The 17,293-nt window shown below is 28.3% G+C and overlaps 5 protein-coding genes and 1 pseudogene across 5 annotated transcripts in view; 3 read left to right on the plus strand and 3 right to left on the minus strand.

Moving 5' to 3' along the window:
• LOC113366825 overlaps positions 1 to 1,039 on the minus strand; it is a 2,227-nt pseudogene extending 1,188 nt beyond the window's left edge.
• LOC113368290 (protein TSSC4-like) overlaps positions 1 to 17,293 on the plus strand; it is a 37,165-nt gene that overhangs the window by 8,585 nt on the left and 11,287 nt on the right. The window lies entirely within an intron of this gene.
• Positions 1,359 to 1,884, plus strand: LOC113368291 (cyclin-dependent kinases regulatory subunit-like). The gene is made up of 2 exons (XM_026609838.1): positions 1,359 to 1,417; positions 1,551 to 1,884. The coding sequence occupies exons 1-2, from the start codon at positions 1,359 to 1,361 to the stop codon at positions 1,729 to 1,731; spliced, it is 240 nt and encodes a 79-aa protein (XP_026465623.1). The 3' UTR covers positions 1,732 to 1,884.
• Positions 2,831 to 4,092, minus strand: LOC113366826 (lysM and putative peptidoglycan-binding domain-containing protein 3-like). The gene is made up of 3 exons (XM_026608478.1): positions 3,936 to 4,092; positions 3,609 to 3,867; positions 2,831 to 3,349 (listed from the first exon to the last, which is right to left on the minus strand). The coding sequence occupies exons 1-3, from the start codon at positions 3,950 to 3,952 to the stop codon at positions 2,831 to 2,833; spliced, it is 795 nt and encodes a 264-aa protein (XP_026464263.1). The 5' UTR covers positions 3,953 to 4,092.
• On the plus strand, positions 4,320 to 5,275 carry LOC113366827. The gene is made up of 3 exons (XM_026608479.1): positions 4,320 to 4,630; positions 4,698 to 4,898; positions 5,029 to 5,275. The coding sequence occupies exons 1-3, from the start codon at positions 4,512 to 4,514 to the stop codon at positions 5,273 to 5,275; spliced, it is 567 nt and encodes a 188-aa protein (XP_026464264.1). The 5' UTR covers positions 4,320 to 4,511.
• LOC113366828 lies at positions 5,303 to 6,245 on the minus strand. The gene is made up of 4 exons (XM_026608480.1): positions 6,204 to 6,245; positions 5,716 to 5,863; positions 5,482 to 5,654; positions 5,303 to 5,410 (listed from the first exon to the last, which is right to left on the minus strand). The coding sequence occupies exons 2-4, from the start codon at positions 5,828 to 5,830 to the stop codon at positions 5,303 to 5,305; spliced, it is 396 nt and encodes a 131-aa protein (XP_026464265.1). The 5' UTR covers positions 5,831 to 5,863; positions 6,204 to 6,245.

Here is a 17,293-nt window from a genome sequence, read left to right on the forward strand (position 1 = left end):
TCAAAAGTGCACACCTTACAGTACTTCTTTACCAAAGGTCATCTGAAATGCTTCTCTAATTGGAGAAATTTTTACTTCTTTATCAGATGCAACAACTAATTCCAAATCACCACCAGAATCTATAAACAAAGTTAGATATAAAATTATTACAAAAGCAATAAGTAACATATTTCGGTAATTACATATGAATTCCCTCATTTGTGGATCCAAGGTTGTTATCATAGTATCAACTGAGTTTTTTGCCTTTTTCTCTGCACTCTATGCAAAATTCCTCCAGTAGAAACAGCTCCTTTCACCACCCATCCTAAAACCCGATCCAGGCATTAAGCTATTTGAGTAGCTGTTGTCACTTGAATCTTGAGATTCTAGCTTATTTTTAACTGGTTCACTTGATGGTATAGCAGCACTGTAAATTTTATATAATCCATTTTACTCAAAGTTTACTAAGATGTTGAAAACAATCTTCAAATTGTTGTTTAAAAATAAAATGTACTTGTTTGAAGAAACATATATGGGTTCTTATTAGCCGTTATTCTATAGAACTAATTGATAACCTGGCTATTAAAATGTATCGAACCTAAATGTCGTTGAACTCTGCTTATCATTTTTAGTTGCTGCAGTAGAAGGAACATTTTCTGTTGTTGGAATTGAGCTTGGTTGGGTTGCTATGAAATTTGGCAGTGCAGATGGTGGAGCAACAGCTGATAAAATGTTTGAATTGGAATTTACAAAGACAGGGGAAGGTGTTAAAGATGAATCTGTTGACATCATGGGTAATCCAAGTAAAGAAGATGAAGAAGACAAACTACTGAATGCGTCTCCTGAAATTGAAAAAAAATTGTCGACATCATCAAAACTTTTCTAAGTTGTGATGCATGCGAATACCATGTCAGGAATCATACCTGACTTTAATGTATCATCAGTCTTTTTATCATCAACAAATTCAAAAGTGGACTCACTATTTGAATCGTCTTGCATCATTAATTTAATAAATAAATATTATTCGCCTGTCAAAATACTATCCTGACGATTTATACAAATACACTCTTACCAACTGAATGCAGTTTATTTTATTAAATAATTAAATATTTTATTTGTGAGTTGTTTTTAAGATTTAAAGAAGCAAATAATAGTAAAAATAATAAAATAAATAATAATACATTTTAAAATAATATTTAAACATTTCTAGTTCTAGAGTTTCTAGTAGTTTTCACTTTATTAGGTTTCCTGCATGACCGTTAAACTTGTTGAATCCATCATAACGAATCGTTCGGCGATTTTGTTGCATTTATTATTATTTTAGTTGGATTTTAGGAATATATATCTAGATTAAACAAAAATATATTTTTCCTGTAACCATGGCTCATAAAAATATATATTATTCGGACAAGTATTATGATGATAAATATGAATATAGGTGAGTCTAAGCCGACTTGTATTATTTTCCCAATTTTGACGTTTACATCGAATAGTATATTTGTATTTTGTAAAAGCATTATTGTACAAATTGAAAATCAGATAATTTGCAAGTTATTTTTGTTTATTTTCAGACACGTAGTGCTACCAAAAGAATTGGAAAAACTAGTGCCTAAAACTCACCTTATGAGTGAGCAAGAATGGCGTAGCATTGGTGTACAACAATCTAAAGGATGGGTTCATTACATGACACATCAGCCTGAGCCACATATTCTTCTATTCAAAAGATTAATAACATCACCACCCCCAGAATAAGAATTTATTGAAGGTTGTTAAGTTTGTATACAAACAAAAGATGTTTTGAGATGGTTTTATCTTCCGTGCCTATAAATTGATATTTCAAACTTCTTCAGGATAACTTAAGGAATATTTTAATTTCATATTCTTTTGTGAATTTGATACTAATTTTAAAAAAAATTAAGCAACAAATATATTCACTTTTTGTTTGTGTTTAGATAAGGTATTATTCACTAAATACTTGTTGATTTAAATATATTTATTTAGTTTGTAAGATTTGTCATATTATAGTAACTTCCAGTGCCATGGTAATGTATTTTTCTATGTAAATAAATTACTTACTATATTATCTAAGGACTTTTCTTTGTTAAATGTTAAATGCATATACACATATGTATATGCGTCAGAAAGTAGATATTATCTAAGAACTTTTCTTTGTTAAATGTTAAATGCATATACACATATGTATAATGCGTCAGAAAGTAGAAAAGTGAACTTGAGTCAATTACGCCTTCCAATAGTAATAAAAAATAGTTCGAAATGTGTCAAATCACATTGTATATGTCCAAATATAAAGTAATTTGCTTTATGCAAGTTTTTTTTAAATAAATTTACAAGTTTTTAAATTATGTTACAAACATTCGATACATTAAACTACATTTATGTAAATACTTCATTTATTTTCTTTAGATAGTGTACATAACTAATAATTATTTATTATAATGCGGAACTTCAAATATTTAGAATATCAATAATTCATATATATCTATCACAACATTATTCTTAAATTTTGTATAAAAATATCTATTTTATCATTACGTACAAAACTTTGCTAAAGGTAATCACATGTTTAGCATTAGCGCCATATAGTAAATTAATGAATTCAATTCATAACAAATAGACTAGTTTAATCATATTATACTATTGTTGAGAAATAACAAGTTTGGCAAACTAACTTGAAGAATTATATATGTGTCATTTCATATTTAGACTTTTAATTAAAATAATATTTCATTGAAACAATTCATTCGTTTCACGTAAATATAACTTGAATCAATTTATTATTTCATATTAAATAGAATATTCAAAAGTAATGAATATCTAATACTTCATAATCCTATGAAGTATGATGCTTGTCAAGGAATATCTTTGCCTTATAAAAATTATATATTGATATAGAAACTATTAACAATACAACAAGAATTAGGTGATACCATTTTATACCACAATCAATTCCATTTAAGTTCAAAAATGAATGAAACGTTTTAACATTTTGATGTTCCGACAATTGTTCATTCCCATCACTAGATCTCAGATCATTTGGAACCACTTCACTATTAAAAATGACTTCATTTACAGTTATAACATTGCCATTCTTAGCTTCATTATTGCTAGATGTATCTGCAGGTGCCTGTGCAACTAATAATCTATCATTTAATTCTTGAGGATTCAATAGTAAATTTTCATGGCTGTTTAAAACACTAGTTGATTTTGGTGAACTATTGCCGCTAGATTGATGTACCTGTGGAAAGCTGCCTAACAATATTGTATGAGGTGTTATAGGTATTTTCAATATAGACCGGGCAAATATTTCATTTTCTCTATGTATGTTATTCAACCTTTTCAGCTCTTCAACCTATAAACATAAAAATGTGTTAACTGATAACATTATTATGGAAAGGGGCAGTATGTTGTTTTAGAAAGTTTATATAGAACCAACTGAACATATTGTTGCTGTTGCCCACATGCAAACCAAGAAATAATTACACATTTTCAAGTCAACAATTTACAGAACATATTTGTGATATAAATAAAATCAAAAAATATATTCAAATTTATACATATTGAATGATGTGTATGCATATTATAACAAATTATTTAATAATGTAACTCACCGAACAATGAAATCTAAGAGCAATGGCTTGTAAAGTGTCTGTTTCTTGGACTTGAGCTTCAAGGACAGGCCTTTGCACTGTATGTGTGTTGATGTTATGGGACTGCTCATGCCGATAGCTGCTTACAACATTTCTTCGACTTGGAGAAGATCTTTCTGTAGGAACATAGGAATTACGAACTGGTAGCAAAGGGACACTATCAACTATGTTATCTTCCCAATCAGAGTACTGGCAGTTATTCATGTTGTTAAAAGAAACACTGAAATATCAAATAAAAATATAAGTTAGTTGTAATAGGTTTATGGTAACTACCATTTATATATTTACATTTGCCTTTGTTTCATTGCAGAACAATAAATATAGTTTCATATTTGAAATAATACAACAAAATAAAATTTCTAGTTGGTTATTGTATATAAAAGGTGATACATTTTGATTCTTCAAACTAGTCAAACAATTTTAAAATGTGCTTAGACATAAAATTTATTGCTATGAATATAAATAAAATTGTTTTTCAACGTAGCACAAAAAACACGACACATAGCAACATAGATAAAACCAATTAATACAACAATTGACATATGCTTTCTGCCATAATTAGAAAAATATAATTTTTAAATAATCAGTGCTGCCACAACCGGCGATATGATTATTAAAAAGATCCAGAAAGAAAGAAATCGATTTTTAGTTCAGTTGTTAGTAATTAAAATATTTATAATATTTATATTCATTTTAGAGAGTTTTAATTTATTCAGTCTTATTTATTTCAAACTAATTTCGATACAAAGCTCATCTATGAAAGATTTAGCTATGGATAACTTGCTTCTGTTTGTTTGAGACCATTTTTGACAGTTAAACAGATTTTTACTTCATGATCAGCTAAAAGTTTCATAAAAAGTAATAATGGGTGATACAAATGACACTGGCATTACTGCCACGCTTTCTAACACAGAATCGATTAATAAATTAAATGAGCTCACAGAGTTATTGAAAATAGTAAAATTATACACTGAAGCTTATAGGTAAAAGATAATTTCACATTGTTTTCCTCTTTTATTTGTATTAAACTAAGTTAATAAAATATTGCAGAATAAAATTTATAGAATGTGGCAAATTCATTGAAGATAGCAATTCAAGAAATGACTTGGCAAATGAGATTGCTGAAAATATGTATGTTAACATCAGCTATGATTTGAAAGCAGCTTGGAAGCAAGATCGTATTCACAAAAAAATAGCTATTTTAGGAAATATAATTCAAAAGACTACATACACAAATAGCACTGTTTTATGGTTAGTCCAAAAGTTTTATTTATATAAAATAAAGTAAAGATTTAATGAAAATGGTTTATTCTGCGATACCATTCAAAGATTTGGTACTGGAAATAATATCAAATTATAGCACCCAATATGATTTTTGCAGGAGGCCTAAGTGTGGAGATATTAAACAACAATTGCTAAATAAATCAACTAATTATAAACTGTTATATAAATCGTTTTTGGAAAATGAACTGATGAAAAAATTGAAAGATACTAAAAGTACAGAAAGCAAGGTGACACAACTATGTCAAAAATTAGATGATGTTCAGAAACGGATACAAATTCAGACTTTGAAACTTAATGCACTAAACGAAACAGTTAAGTGTCATATAGAAAAAACACGAATATGAATATAAGTATAATAAATTTAAATTATTTTATTTTGACAGTTTCAGACTGTATAATTTTTCTTTTATTGCTCTTCTTTCACATTCAGCATCATGTAGACTTTTTCGAAGACGAATAAGTATTGCAGCATTTCTATTCTAAAATTTATCAACATTATAAAGAAGTGCTTTTATAAAGATTTGATATTATTTCAAATTTAAACATTTACCTGTAATATAGTGTGATTACTTTCCATTTGACATAGTTTCAAATTCATATTGTCTTTTGAGTCTGTTGCTGCCTGTAGTTTCAACTTCAGATCTGCATTATCCTTATTAATCTCTGATAGCTTTTCTTTACCTCGCTTTTCTATTATATCCGTTTTTAATCTTGAAGAACATTCTATTTGATGCAGTTTATATTAAACTACTGTAATGGTTTTATACAAGTTTTAACATTATACCTTTTGCTTTATTTGTGTACTCATCAAATGATTCTTTAAGAATTTTTTGTTTAATTTCATTACTCGTGTTTTTTTCTTCTTCCATTGTTGCCGCTAGTTGTAGTTTCATTGTCATATACTTGAGTTTATGTTTTTGCAATTTTATATCCTATTGATAAAAACATTCTATTACTTCAATTTTATGTGGTACTTCGAGAAACAAAACATTAGAGAATTATTATTGGTTATTATATTTAAATGATTTTTGTGTTAATGTATTTATAATAAAACTTTGAAAAACAGAAAAATGCTTTATGTAAATTGTAAACACATAATATAGCAATATATAATCTTTAAATAATAAAACCAAATTGTCTATAAGCGGTTTCAAATGATAATTGTATGATGGATGTTTCCTTAAAAACTCCGAAAGCAAAACTATTTTAAAATAAGTTAAAAATCAATGTAATATGTAAAATAGATTTAATATATAAGGAAAAATAGATTACTTGCAGCTGTTTTTTTAATTTGTCACAATCAAAATTTCTATACTGTTCTTTCAAAATATATAATTTCTTTTCATGTTCAAAAATTTGTTTATCCAAATTCTCCATGTGTTTTTTTTTCAATTTTATAATATTAAAACTTTGGATATTTAATTTAAAAGAATTACAAAATATTGTAACTTATCTGATCATCACGAATTTTTAATTTCGCAAATTTCGATTTATATTCGTTATTTTTAGTTGGTGTCTTCTCTTGCATTGATGTACAAGTTCAGACTTCATACACAAGAAAGGACACTTATGGAGGACGCCATTTTGAGTGTTATCGAACGATAGTCAATTAATACAGTGAATTAGCGTTTTTTTCATTTAAAGTAAATTGTAGTGAGTTAAAAACAAAAAGTGAACAAATTATAACTGCGTAAGTATATCTATATAAGTATTATTAATACGCCATCTGCTATAAATGCTTCTTTTGTTTTTACTTTATCTTTTGCCCTAAGCTAATACAATACTGAGCCGGTATTTTAATACTTCCTAGATTTTAAGTATATTTTTCTAAATAATCACACATGCTAATAATAATATTCAATATTGCAATATTGTTAATACCTTGAATGTACCTTAATTAACAAATATTAAATTTTGTTTGAAATTGATGTGTAAGGTTAGAATAAATTTTTTGGTCGATGCTCAAATATTAAAATGGATTCACTTGATTCGTGTTCTATTGTAGTAATTTTATTTTGAGACCGACAAAACAATTTAACTTGAATGTATGAATTAATTCTAGTTGGATGTTGGATCATTTGGTATTGTTGAAAGGATTTAGTAAATATTTTCAAAATGAGTTGGTGTTGTATATAAATAAGTTTTGGTTAAATACGTAGTTAATACGTAGTAATGTAATTCATATAATAATCTATATCATGTCAAAATTTTTGCGATTTTTGTTATATTCATGTCGCAAAGTATTGATCTTTATTTTCTCTTAGGCATACGTAGGGGTTTATTGAATAGTTTTAATTTTTTCTATATTATTTTTCTAATTTTATTATCAAAAACTTATTATGGGAGCCTGATCAAAATCTCTTAAGGTTTATGCATTAATGCATATTCAGGCATTTACATTTTTGCCGATATGTAAAGATTTATATTATTTCTTATTATTAATCTTGGTGTTTTTCTTTATATTCGGGTTTTGGTTATATCCTTAATCATATCCGTTAAAATCCTAAATCAATCCTTCACAATAATTATATATGAAGTCTTTTGGTTTCCTATATTCTCACCAATATTACTGTTTCTATAAAATATCCTTCCTAAAACATAATCAGTCAATTCATTTATTACTTTCAATATTAACTTTTCCCTAAAACCGCTTTCATAATATTTAAAAAGTATTTTCTGCGCCTAATTTATCTATCTATTGGGTTTTTGTTCGACAATTTTCTGTTCAACCCTTTGTGGTTTATTGGGTGGAGGATGGTCAGTCTGCGTTTTTACGACTCCGCGGGGTTGAAGTGGGGGGATCCTGTGATAGGTAACCACAAACACGCGCTCGTTACCAAGGCGATCATTTGTTTACGGTTGTGTTCTTATTCAAACCATTGTGTTCGGACAGGCAGTGACCATTTCGCCCCACAAACTAGCCCACATTAGTGGAAGGAGAAAATTGAAGACAACTTACCTATCTGTTATTAATGTCGATTTTTTATGTTCGGGGTATATAATCCATTTTATTACGAATATTTCGAAGTTTTACATGTTCGATGCAATATTTGTTCAGTATATGATTTAATATTTATTTGATTTTTTTGGGACCGGAAGTCTAAAATAAATATGATTTATTAGATAATCTCTCTAACTAAATTGTTTTTACTACTCCAAACTGGATGTAAATAATATTACATACGCTCATTTTACTGTTCATTAAAAATTATTTATTCCAGATGTTATCTCATTATTGACTATCAACATTTCACAAGCCTAACATATCACTAATGTGTTGTAATATTTTTATAAAAAAAACTATTGCTCACATACAGTGAGACAAGTGTTATGAAATTATATATATATATATATATATATATATATATATATATATATGTATATATTGTATGATTCTGAACTTGATGCTGACATATGTATTAATAAGGTCTAGTAATCGGGCATAACATCAATGATGATATATAAATTATTCAAATTTATGCAGTCAATGCGATAAATAAAAATAATAAATATAATTATTTGTTAGTATTATTTTCCACACTAGATGAGTGCCACAATTCAGCAGGAGAAAATCTTCAAAATATAAAAATTAAGTCAATACTGGATCATCACTAAATTTTTAATTTTCTGACAATCGTATTTAATTAAGTAATTACTTAATACTTTCTCACACACATCTAGTTCCCTAAAATAATTTTATCTAGTACCAAAAATAATTTTATTGTTATTTATTAATTCGGCGTATTCTGGTTAGCTAGTATTATTTTCAAACTTTGTAAGTAAGAGGTTTAAAAAATATATATATATTTAAAATTTTCTTAATTTATTTTATTCAAAGTTTCGGGGATATGGGGATGTTTTCTTTTTTGCGAACTATTGATAACAGTTAAAAAGTAAATTATACATCTATTCTTTCATTTAATTAATATAAAATTGAAATAATTCACTTTGTGGCCAATGATTGCAGGAAATTCAAATAAAAAAAATCGATTTTTTTTATTTCATATTTTCAAAGTTTTACTATCTAAGAATATGGGTACGAGAAGGTTTTTGAAAATTTGAATTATTTTCGGAGATATAGGTATTTTACTGACTCGGTCTCCATACTGGTTTGGCTTCACGCAAAACTTTAAATGCGTTTTTCTCAGAACAGACTTTTTCAGTACTGTTGACACGATTTCTCGAGTTCTACTCGACCGATTCACTTGAAATGTTCAAAGAGTCTTGTTTATAGACCTATCTATAGCCCGAACTAGGATTATCTCCAAATTCCAATTTTTACTATTTTTAAAAAATTCTAGAAACTCAAAAAACCAGTAAAAAAGCACTTTTTTCTAAAACAGTCGCCAATTTGTAAAAAAACATTTTTTTACTCATCGCTAGTTCGGACTATTGCGATATCATTGTAGATTCATAATCTTTTTGTTTCTTTTATTTCGTGTGGTTAGGAGGGCTGAAATCATGTCAAGACTGAGGTGCCAATTTTTTGAGACCACCCACTTCATCAGCTACCAGTTTTTACAATTTTCAACTTTTTTATTTTTTAATTTTTGTTTTGTATTTTAATAATATTAATAAACAAGAGGTAAAAAAGTGGATAGTAAAAACATTTATTGCTTTCTTTTACGACACTTTAAAAATGACCTAAAATACATCGCTTTACACTAGAATACCCCCTTAATATTTCCTCAAGAAGGGGACGGACAGCCCATATTAAATGATTTTGAACATTGTAAATTCTTGGTGTGACATTTTTCTAAGTCCAAACTTTGCCATATGCATATTAAATGGTTGCTCTTATGGATAAATGGAAGAAAAATAATAATTTTGAAGAGCAAATATGTTTGTAGCGCTAAGAATAAAATCTATATTTATATAGGCTTTTCGATAAAAAAATAATTCATTGCATGACTTTCTATTCATCGTATTATTTGTACCCCACAGTGGTTTTTAATAATTCAAGTTTCGTTACTGTAATAGTTTTGACATAAGACCTCTATTGAGCAGTGGCGTGCCTTCGCCACCCCTTACGGCTTTGTTATCCAACTGTTCTCTCCACGTTTAGTTCACCCGCTCTCCGATGATGAAACTCTAACCTGTAATTTATTTTCTGACGCACGACTTCTTCGTTTAATATTTTATGCGATTTTCTAGCAAACCGCTACATTATTTTCCAACTTGAGCAAATGGTGTCGATACCTGGAAAAATATTGATTTTACGATATTATTTGCAAAATTAGTTCGAATGGTATTTTTAAAACCGCAATAGAATTATTTAGTGGCATTTTATATATTAAATTAAATTATTGCCATAATATATTATTATACATTTTGCAATATCATTCGCTTTTTTTTGTGACATTGATCAGTTTCCTAAGCTAACGCAGTTATCATACAATGTGATAGTTCTGTGCGATTGATCATCACTATCAAATAATCGATTTTCACATCGAATAAATTATCTTCTCCGTTAAATTAGAAAAATATTTTCAGTTCTAATTAAAATTGGTATCTAAACGATACTAAATACTTTGGTTAATATCAATTTGAAAGTAAGTTACCCAGGGGGTGATTTTTGGACCCCTCCTCCTCCCTTGGTGGATACGTAGTGATATTTAAAATTACTTCTCCCCCCTCCCAACATTGCTTATATTTTTTTTGGTATCTAGAAAAAACGTTAACTTTTATATTTTTTTTAATCTTGTTTTTTTTTTTAAACTCAGGTAAGGAATAAATAAACGTGATATCTTACTAGACCTACTCCTCCCCCACGTGATTTTATATTTCGTGACTGATATTTAAATTCTATTAGAAATTTATTATGAAGAATGCTACTAATGTTTGCTACATTATCAACTTTTTGTTTTATATATAGGAAGTTGTGGAATTTTAAGCTGTAGAATTTTAAAACATTGCTTGTTGTAAACGATGGTATTTTATTAATGCATTATTATACATGGGAAATAGTTTTACGAAGAAACGATATGTACTTAAGTTATTATAAATTTATGGTTGTATCATGAAGTAGATTCCTCAATACAATTTACTATTCTACTCAGCCCCTATTATTTGGAAATTAACCAGGATTAGACACTGTAATTGATAGATAATTTCTGGGAATTAGATTCTATTGAGCAGATGATACAGAATATATAATACTTTCGTGTAATATATAATTGCAGTTCTGTGCGTTGGAAAATGTATGAAATGAAGGAACTTTTATAATTAAAGACTTGCTTATTTTTTCAATAAAAACTTATTCAGTTAAGGGAAGATGAAATTTTAATGAGGTGTGTATATATTGAGCATTTACTATTCGAAAATAAATTATAATTAATACATTAAATAAGTCGTACAATCAACATTATTAAAATAGTCATTACGGAAATAATTTTGTTAAATTATTTAATCAAACTATTAATTTGGATTGTGTTCAATTTATAATAGCGCGTTATAAATATTTTGTATCCTAATAATTGCGTTCACAAACTACTGCGTATATGGCTTGTTGTGCAATTGTGTAGCCATAGAAACTCATTTGATAGAAGTTTCATATATGCTCGTTCATAAATCATTAGATCACAAACTTGTCATATCGAAGATATTGACTGTATTAGTATACTTTGTTGATAGTCAGGGCAAATGTATTTCCAATACATCAAGGAAAGGGTCACTAGGCGATGCATAATGAAATGAAATATCAATCATTTTATGTAGTGTAATGAAATTAAATGCTCTTTTCATCAATATGCATAAAATATGTTATTAGATAATAATGAAATTTTCGTTTATGGTAATTCGGTTATCATATTAATAACTGGACACATCGGTTTAAAACGAAAATGAAATTGGTTTCAGTAGTATTACGAATATCACTGCTACATTCAGATATTTTGATAGGTCAATGTTCTGATTATTCAGAATAAGTGTTAAAATATAAATTATCTTTGTCTTATCAGTAGCTTATGCCAAATTATATCCTGATCGACTCATAGCGCCTAAAGGAACAGAATATTGTCTATGTAATTCTTCTTTTTTTGAGGGAATTATTATAACTTTCAAATGATTATTATTTATTACTTATAAGTAGCTCATCGAAGCATATTTATGTTGGTTCAATTTATACAATTTTAATTTATACAAGGATACAATTTTTATTCTTGTAATCCTTATTTTTATTTATTACGAAAAGCTCTGATTACCGCACATGAGGTCATATAATAAGGCCGACGATGAGCTTTTCACGGTTGCACTGTACTGTTAAAAGTTGCCCATGTATGAAATTGGGAGTAGGAAGTTAGCCCGCCGATAGATTGTCATTCTCTGAAATGCCCTTGATTCGATACACTTTCAAAACCCATCAAAATCTACTATTCGAGACTTTGAGTTGGGGTCTGAATGTTAAGGGAAATATAATAGCAGATATTGATTGTTAAATAATAACCTACTCTCATGTATGAGATTTATAGATTATGATGGATTGGATTTTAATATATTTGAATACCAATATTTGAACTAAATCTGCTACGGAATTTTTTTCTGAAAATCAGATAAAATCATAACGAGTGTTCTTTTATAATATTGTTAACTTCCCGTAGGCATACCTTAGAAAAAAAATGGATGTATGTGTGTGCGTGTGTGTATGTGTGTGCGTGTGTGTATGTGTGTTCTGGTACAAATTTTCGTCGACGATTTCGGGAACACGGATGAAGCGATTTGAATAATTCAAAAAACATTCGATTCGTATTGATAAGGAGACGTACTGATTAGTTTTTGGCAAAGGCAGGTCTAGCCGTTCCGAAGATATGGGGCAAAAAGTGCCAAAAACGGTAACTCAGTTTTTAAGAGAACGGAGCGTCCGATTTGAAAAATCAAAAAACATTTTACTTGTATTATCAAGATGAAGAACTGATCAAATTTTCATGAAGGTAGGTCTAGCGGTTTCGGAGAAAAAATGCCATCTGGCGGTCAAAAATGATCATTAGACATATGCACATCAATTTATCAGATATTTTATAGAGATTTTAACAATAGGTATAAATTTTGTTTACATTCCTACGCTTGCTTTGAAAAAAAGTTCAGAATTTCCGAAATATTTCAAAATACACTTTTCTTCAAAAAGTCTTTTTTTTTTTCAAACGTAAATTTTTGTCAAAAATTTGTTTTTCTAAAATCTAATTTTCAGAGTAAATTTTTTTCAAAAATGTTAATCTTTTTAAAAAAAAATTTTGGTATGGGAAGTTCCAGCAATTTGCCTTAAGGAACGATGCCATGCGCTCCACTAGTTATAATTATATTGATATTATATCGTTTGAAAGTGGCATATAGTCCATGTTTATTTATATTATGCAAAATTCGTTTACATTGGCAAGCATAGAGTCAGAGATGTTATTCATATTTTTTTATCATTGCGATAATTTTAGTTATCATTTATTCTACGATATAGTCTTCGTTAATGCGTTTTGAAAACATCCACAAAATAATTGACCTATAAACGAAACCATAATGTTCAAAAGTTTATATCACACAATAATAATATTTTATTTTTGGACGATATACGTTTTGGCAGAGTTTTCAACTCGCTGATAGCGCCGCTTATCTTTTATTAAACAAGACAAGCAGTTCAACATAAAATTCACTCACACTTGTAAAAATTAATTTTGAAACAATATTATTTTGCGTCATACAAATGAAATTGTTGAAGCAAAACATCGCATATATGTGTCTGTTTAATTTACATACGAGTCTGGAATAACTTGTAATAAATAAAAGCATGTGGCTCTGTCTGGTCACTGAAATCATGACATAATTCATAACAATTTTTTTTGCAAAGCGTTAAATTAATTTATCAATTTCTTGTGGGATTTGGTTTTTTTTTTATTTTATCCTTGGCTGTAATTTATCAATTGGTCAGCGGCCTGACAGTCTTTCTAGTCCATTTCAATCAATTTTCTATCGATTTTCTAACGTATATGTGAACCTGCTATTCGCATGTCCCACGTTCCTATCTATATGTACACCCTAATTATATACATGAGGAAAAGAACAAACAAGTCTAATGTATTATTTACGTTTAATGCCACAATTATTATCGACCGTATGCCGTTTTTTATATACACTCTTTTTCTACAACCAGTGGAATTTTTTCGGAAAATTAAGTTATATTATGTACATTAATACAACTATATTGGCTTTTAGAAAAAAAAACAGCGAACTATTTTACTATTATTCTTGTTAGTATTTTATATTTTATGTATTCAATTTTAAATCTTTTGAAGACTTTTGCATTACCTACTGACTGCTAATTATATTTTTTTTTATTAAAGCTCTTAATTTTCAATTTGTCCCTGTAGATACATTTTGTTCCTTTTTTTTTATTTGTTCATTTTAACAGCAATCAGAACCTTACGTCTTATGAGCTGTTGGGCTGAAACTTCTTCTTACTTCGTATTTTTTAGATGGTAACTCAATGGTTAATCCATCCATATTTGATGATTTTTGTTATTAGAATTAATCTAATAGGGCTGACTTTTTATTGGTGCAGCAATGCCGGGCAAGGGCTATTTTCACTTGGAAACATATTGCTATCTATATTTTCAAGTGAAAATCGTTGTCACTGCTGCCTGACAACAGGCTGCTCGAAGTGGGTATCGAATCCGGGACCTCTGATTCAGGTCCCGTCGCTCTTAATCCTTACATACGGGCGAGCCCCTTATTTCTTTTAAAATTAAATTCTAGTTTGTATTATTAATACTATTTTGTATTGCATATATGTCCATACTTAATTTTTAATTATCTACTCAAAGCTAATTTTATAGTTTTAATTAATCTTTCAATTCTCATTTTGTTGTTACTTATTATAAATTCCTTTTCAAGATTGCTAATCCTTCGTTTGATAAAATAAAATGTACAAATCTGAGAAACGTTCAATAATATTTCCAGAGTTTTATGATATCTAATTCTGTATATTCTCTAGTTAGTTTTGCTTAACGGATGTTGTAATCATCATTGATCAGTTTATCTTTTATTATATGTTTATACTGAATGAATTGGTCGTAAAGATAAAAATAAATTAATTGATTTGAATTTCAGGAAGCACTGGTAAATGTTAAAAATACAATTTTTAATTTTAAAATTGCAAAAATATAAATAAAATATATAAAATAAAATAGAAAAAATACTTTAATTCTCTTAAAAAGTAACAGGATTAGCTTTTACTTCTAACTTAGTTACTCCAGAATGATTATTATTCATTCTATATTTTATGATTGATTATTAGAGAAAAAATTATCCAGTTCAATAAAAAAGCGTATTATTTCTGGTTTGTTTTTTTTATATCTGTATGATTTTTATACCTATCCCATATGGAACATTAGCAAATTTTCGGAAGTACTTAGAATGTTTCAATCGAATGTCAATCTACTGATTGGACGTCCAGGTATGAATTCTTGTAATATAATAATTTTCTATTCTTCAATAAAGTAATACAATGTATTACATAATTTTCTGTATCCAGGTTTTGTTAATTCCTGTTATTGTTAGAGCTTTTTAACCTCTTATTCAGATAATTCCGTATGGCAATTCGAACACATCCCCACGTGCATGTTTTATCCCCCACCTTTTCCAATAGCCATATAGAGCTCTCCACGATTTCATATTTTCCAACACAAAGGTTCGATGTCAACATATCTCTATCCCCACTTTGTTTTTAACCTCATACTCCTTCTAGCCCTTATTTATTCCATTTTCATAATTATCCTTCGACATTCGTATCGAGCACAATTACCAGTACGGCATCGAGGAAATTCAATACCAAAAGTATTGGTAATTGAATTATATTTGCCGAAATTTTTAGACCTCGGTGGAGCATTTTTATACTTTGTATATTGAATTACTTGGGAGCATGAATTTTCAATCGTTAAGGTCCATGAATGTTTTGAAGATGAAATGATAACAGCATTATTTTCTTCATAAACAATTATGATTCAATATTGTTTACCAATAATGTAAATTTTGAGCTATATCTCATAATTCAATTACTTAGGTTAAACTTAAGACTAGTAATATTTCACTATTGTTTTTTTGTTTTTGTTAAACCATGAACTGAATTTTCATATATGTGGCAAACTAATAAAAAAAATTTGATAGAAAATTGATTTCCAAATAACTTGAAGATAAGATACAGTAATTTCCAACCTTTTTGCATTGCGCCCCCCTGTTTTTCTAATATTTTCATCAGTACTGATCCTATCATTAACTGATATTATAATTTGTCAGGCTACAAATTAGTATATTTTATTATATTTTTTTATTATCTGCAGTCAGAACTTTTACATGTTATATAAATGTTTAGAGCACTGCATATTTCTAAGAACTACGTTGTTAGGAAGGCAATAATTGTTCTTACTATCAGAGACATAGTTTTTATTTTTGATTGTTTTTATTATCTGAGACATAGTTTTTATTAACTTCCCGTAGGGTAAGTTATTGTAATGGGCCGAAAATCGAAATTGAAAATTTTTTCATTTCTCGACGTTTTGAAGGTTTCTGAACATTTTGGCATACCTCAGAAAAAATGGATGTGTGTGTGTATGTATGTATGTATGGATACAAATTTCCAGTCTCGTTTAGAATATAGAAATCGAGTTTTTGAGAGAACGGAGCATCCGATTTTAATGTTCTAAAAACATTCAATTAGTATTGATTGGGAGAAGTGTTTATCAGATTTTGGCAAAGGCAGGCCCAGCCATTTCAAGATACGGAGCTAAATGTGCAAAAAATGGCAGTTTTTGAGAGAACTAAGCGTCCGATTTAAATGATTCAAAGAGCTTTCTGCTTGTCTTAACAAAAATTGATCTTGAAAAAAAATTTTTGTTTCAATCTTTTTTTTTTCAAAAAAAAATTTTTTTGTATATCGAAAATAATTCAGATTTTTTTTTTAATTCTGACTAAAGTTCTAATATACTTTGAACAAATAATTTGAACTTTGCAATTCAGTTTATATAATTCTTATAAATATTAGGCAATGTTACAATATTAATAATAATCTATTTCAAAACATTCAGTATTCTCGAATATTTCGTTACGGTACGGGAAGTTCCAGCAATTTGCCTTAAGCACGATGCCATACACTCAACTAGTTTTATTTTATGTTTTGCCTTATACAGAATCCTATTAGAAAGTAATCCCATGTCTTTCTAAAACGGGTAGTGCAGCAAAGCCTTGAAAGGCCTATTTTCCTTGCAAATATATATTTTTTATTCTCATATTTAACAGCAATCAGAGCTCTAAGCTGCTTGCCTGAAACTTCTCCTTTTCTTTCTACTTTTTAGATGGTAACCCAGCGGTCGATCCATCCATAT

This window comes from Ctenocephalides felis, unplaced genomic scaffold, assembly GCF_003426905.1.
Source record: "Ctenocephalides felis isolate EL2017-DRISC unplaced genomic scaffold, ASM342690v1 CF-g0.4_SCAFFOLD_01170, whole genome shotgun sequence".
NCBI lineage: Eukaryota > Metazoa > Arthropoda > Insecta > Siphonaptera > Pulicidae > Ctenocephalides > Ctenocephalides felis.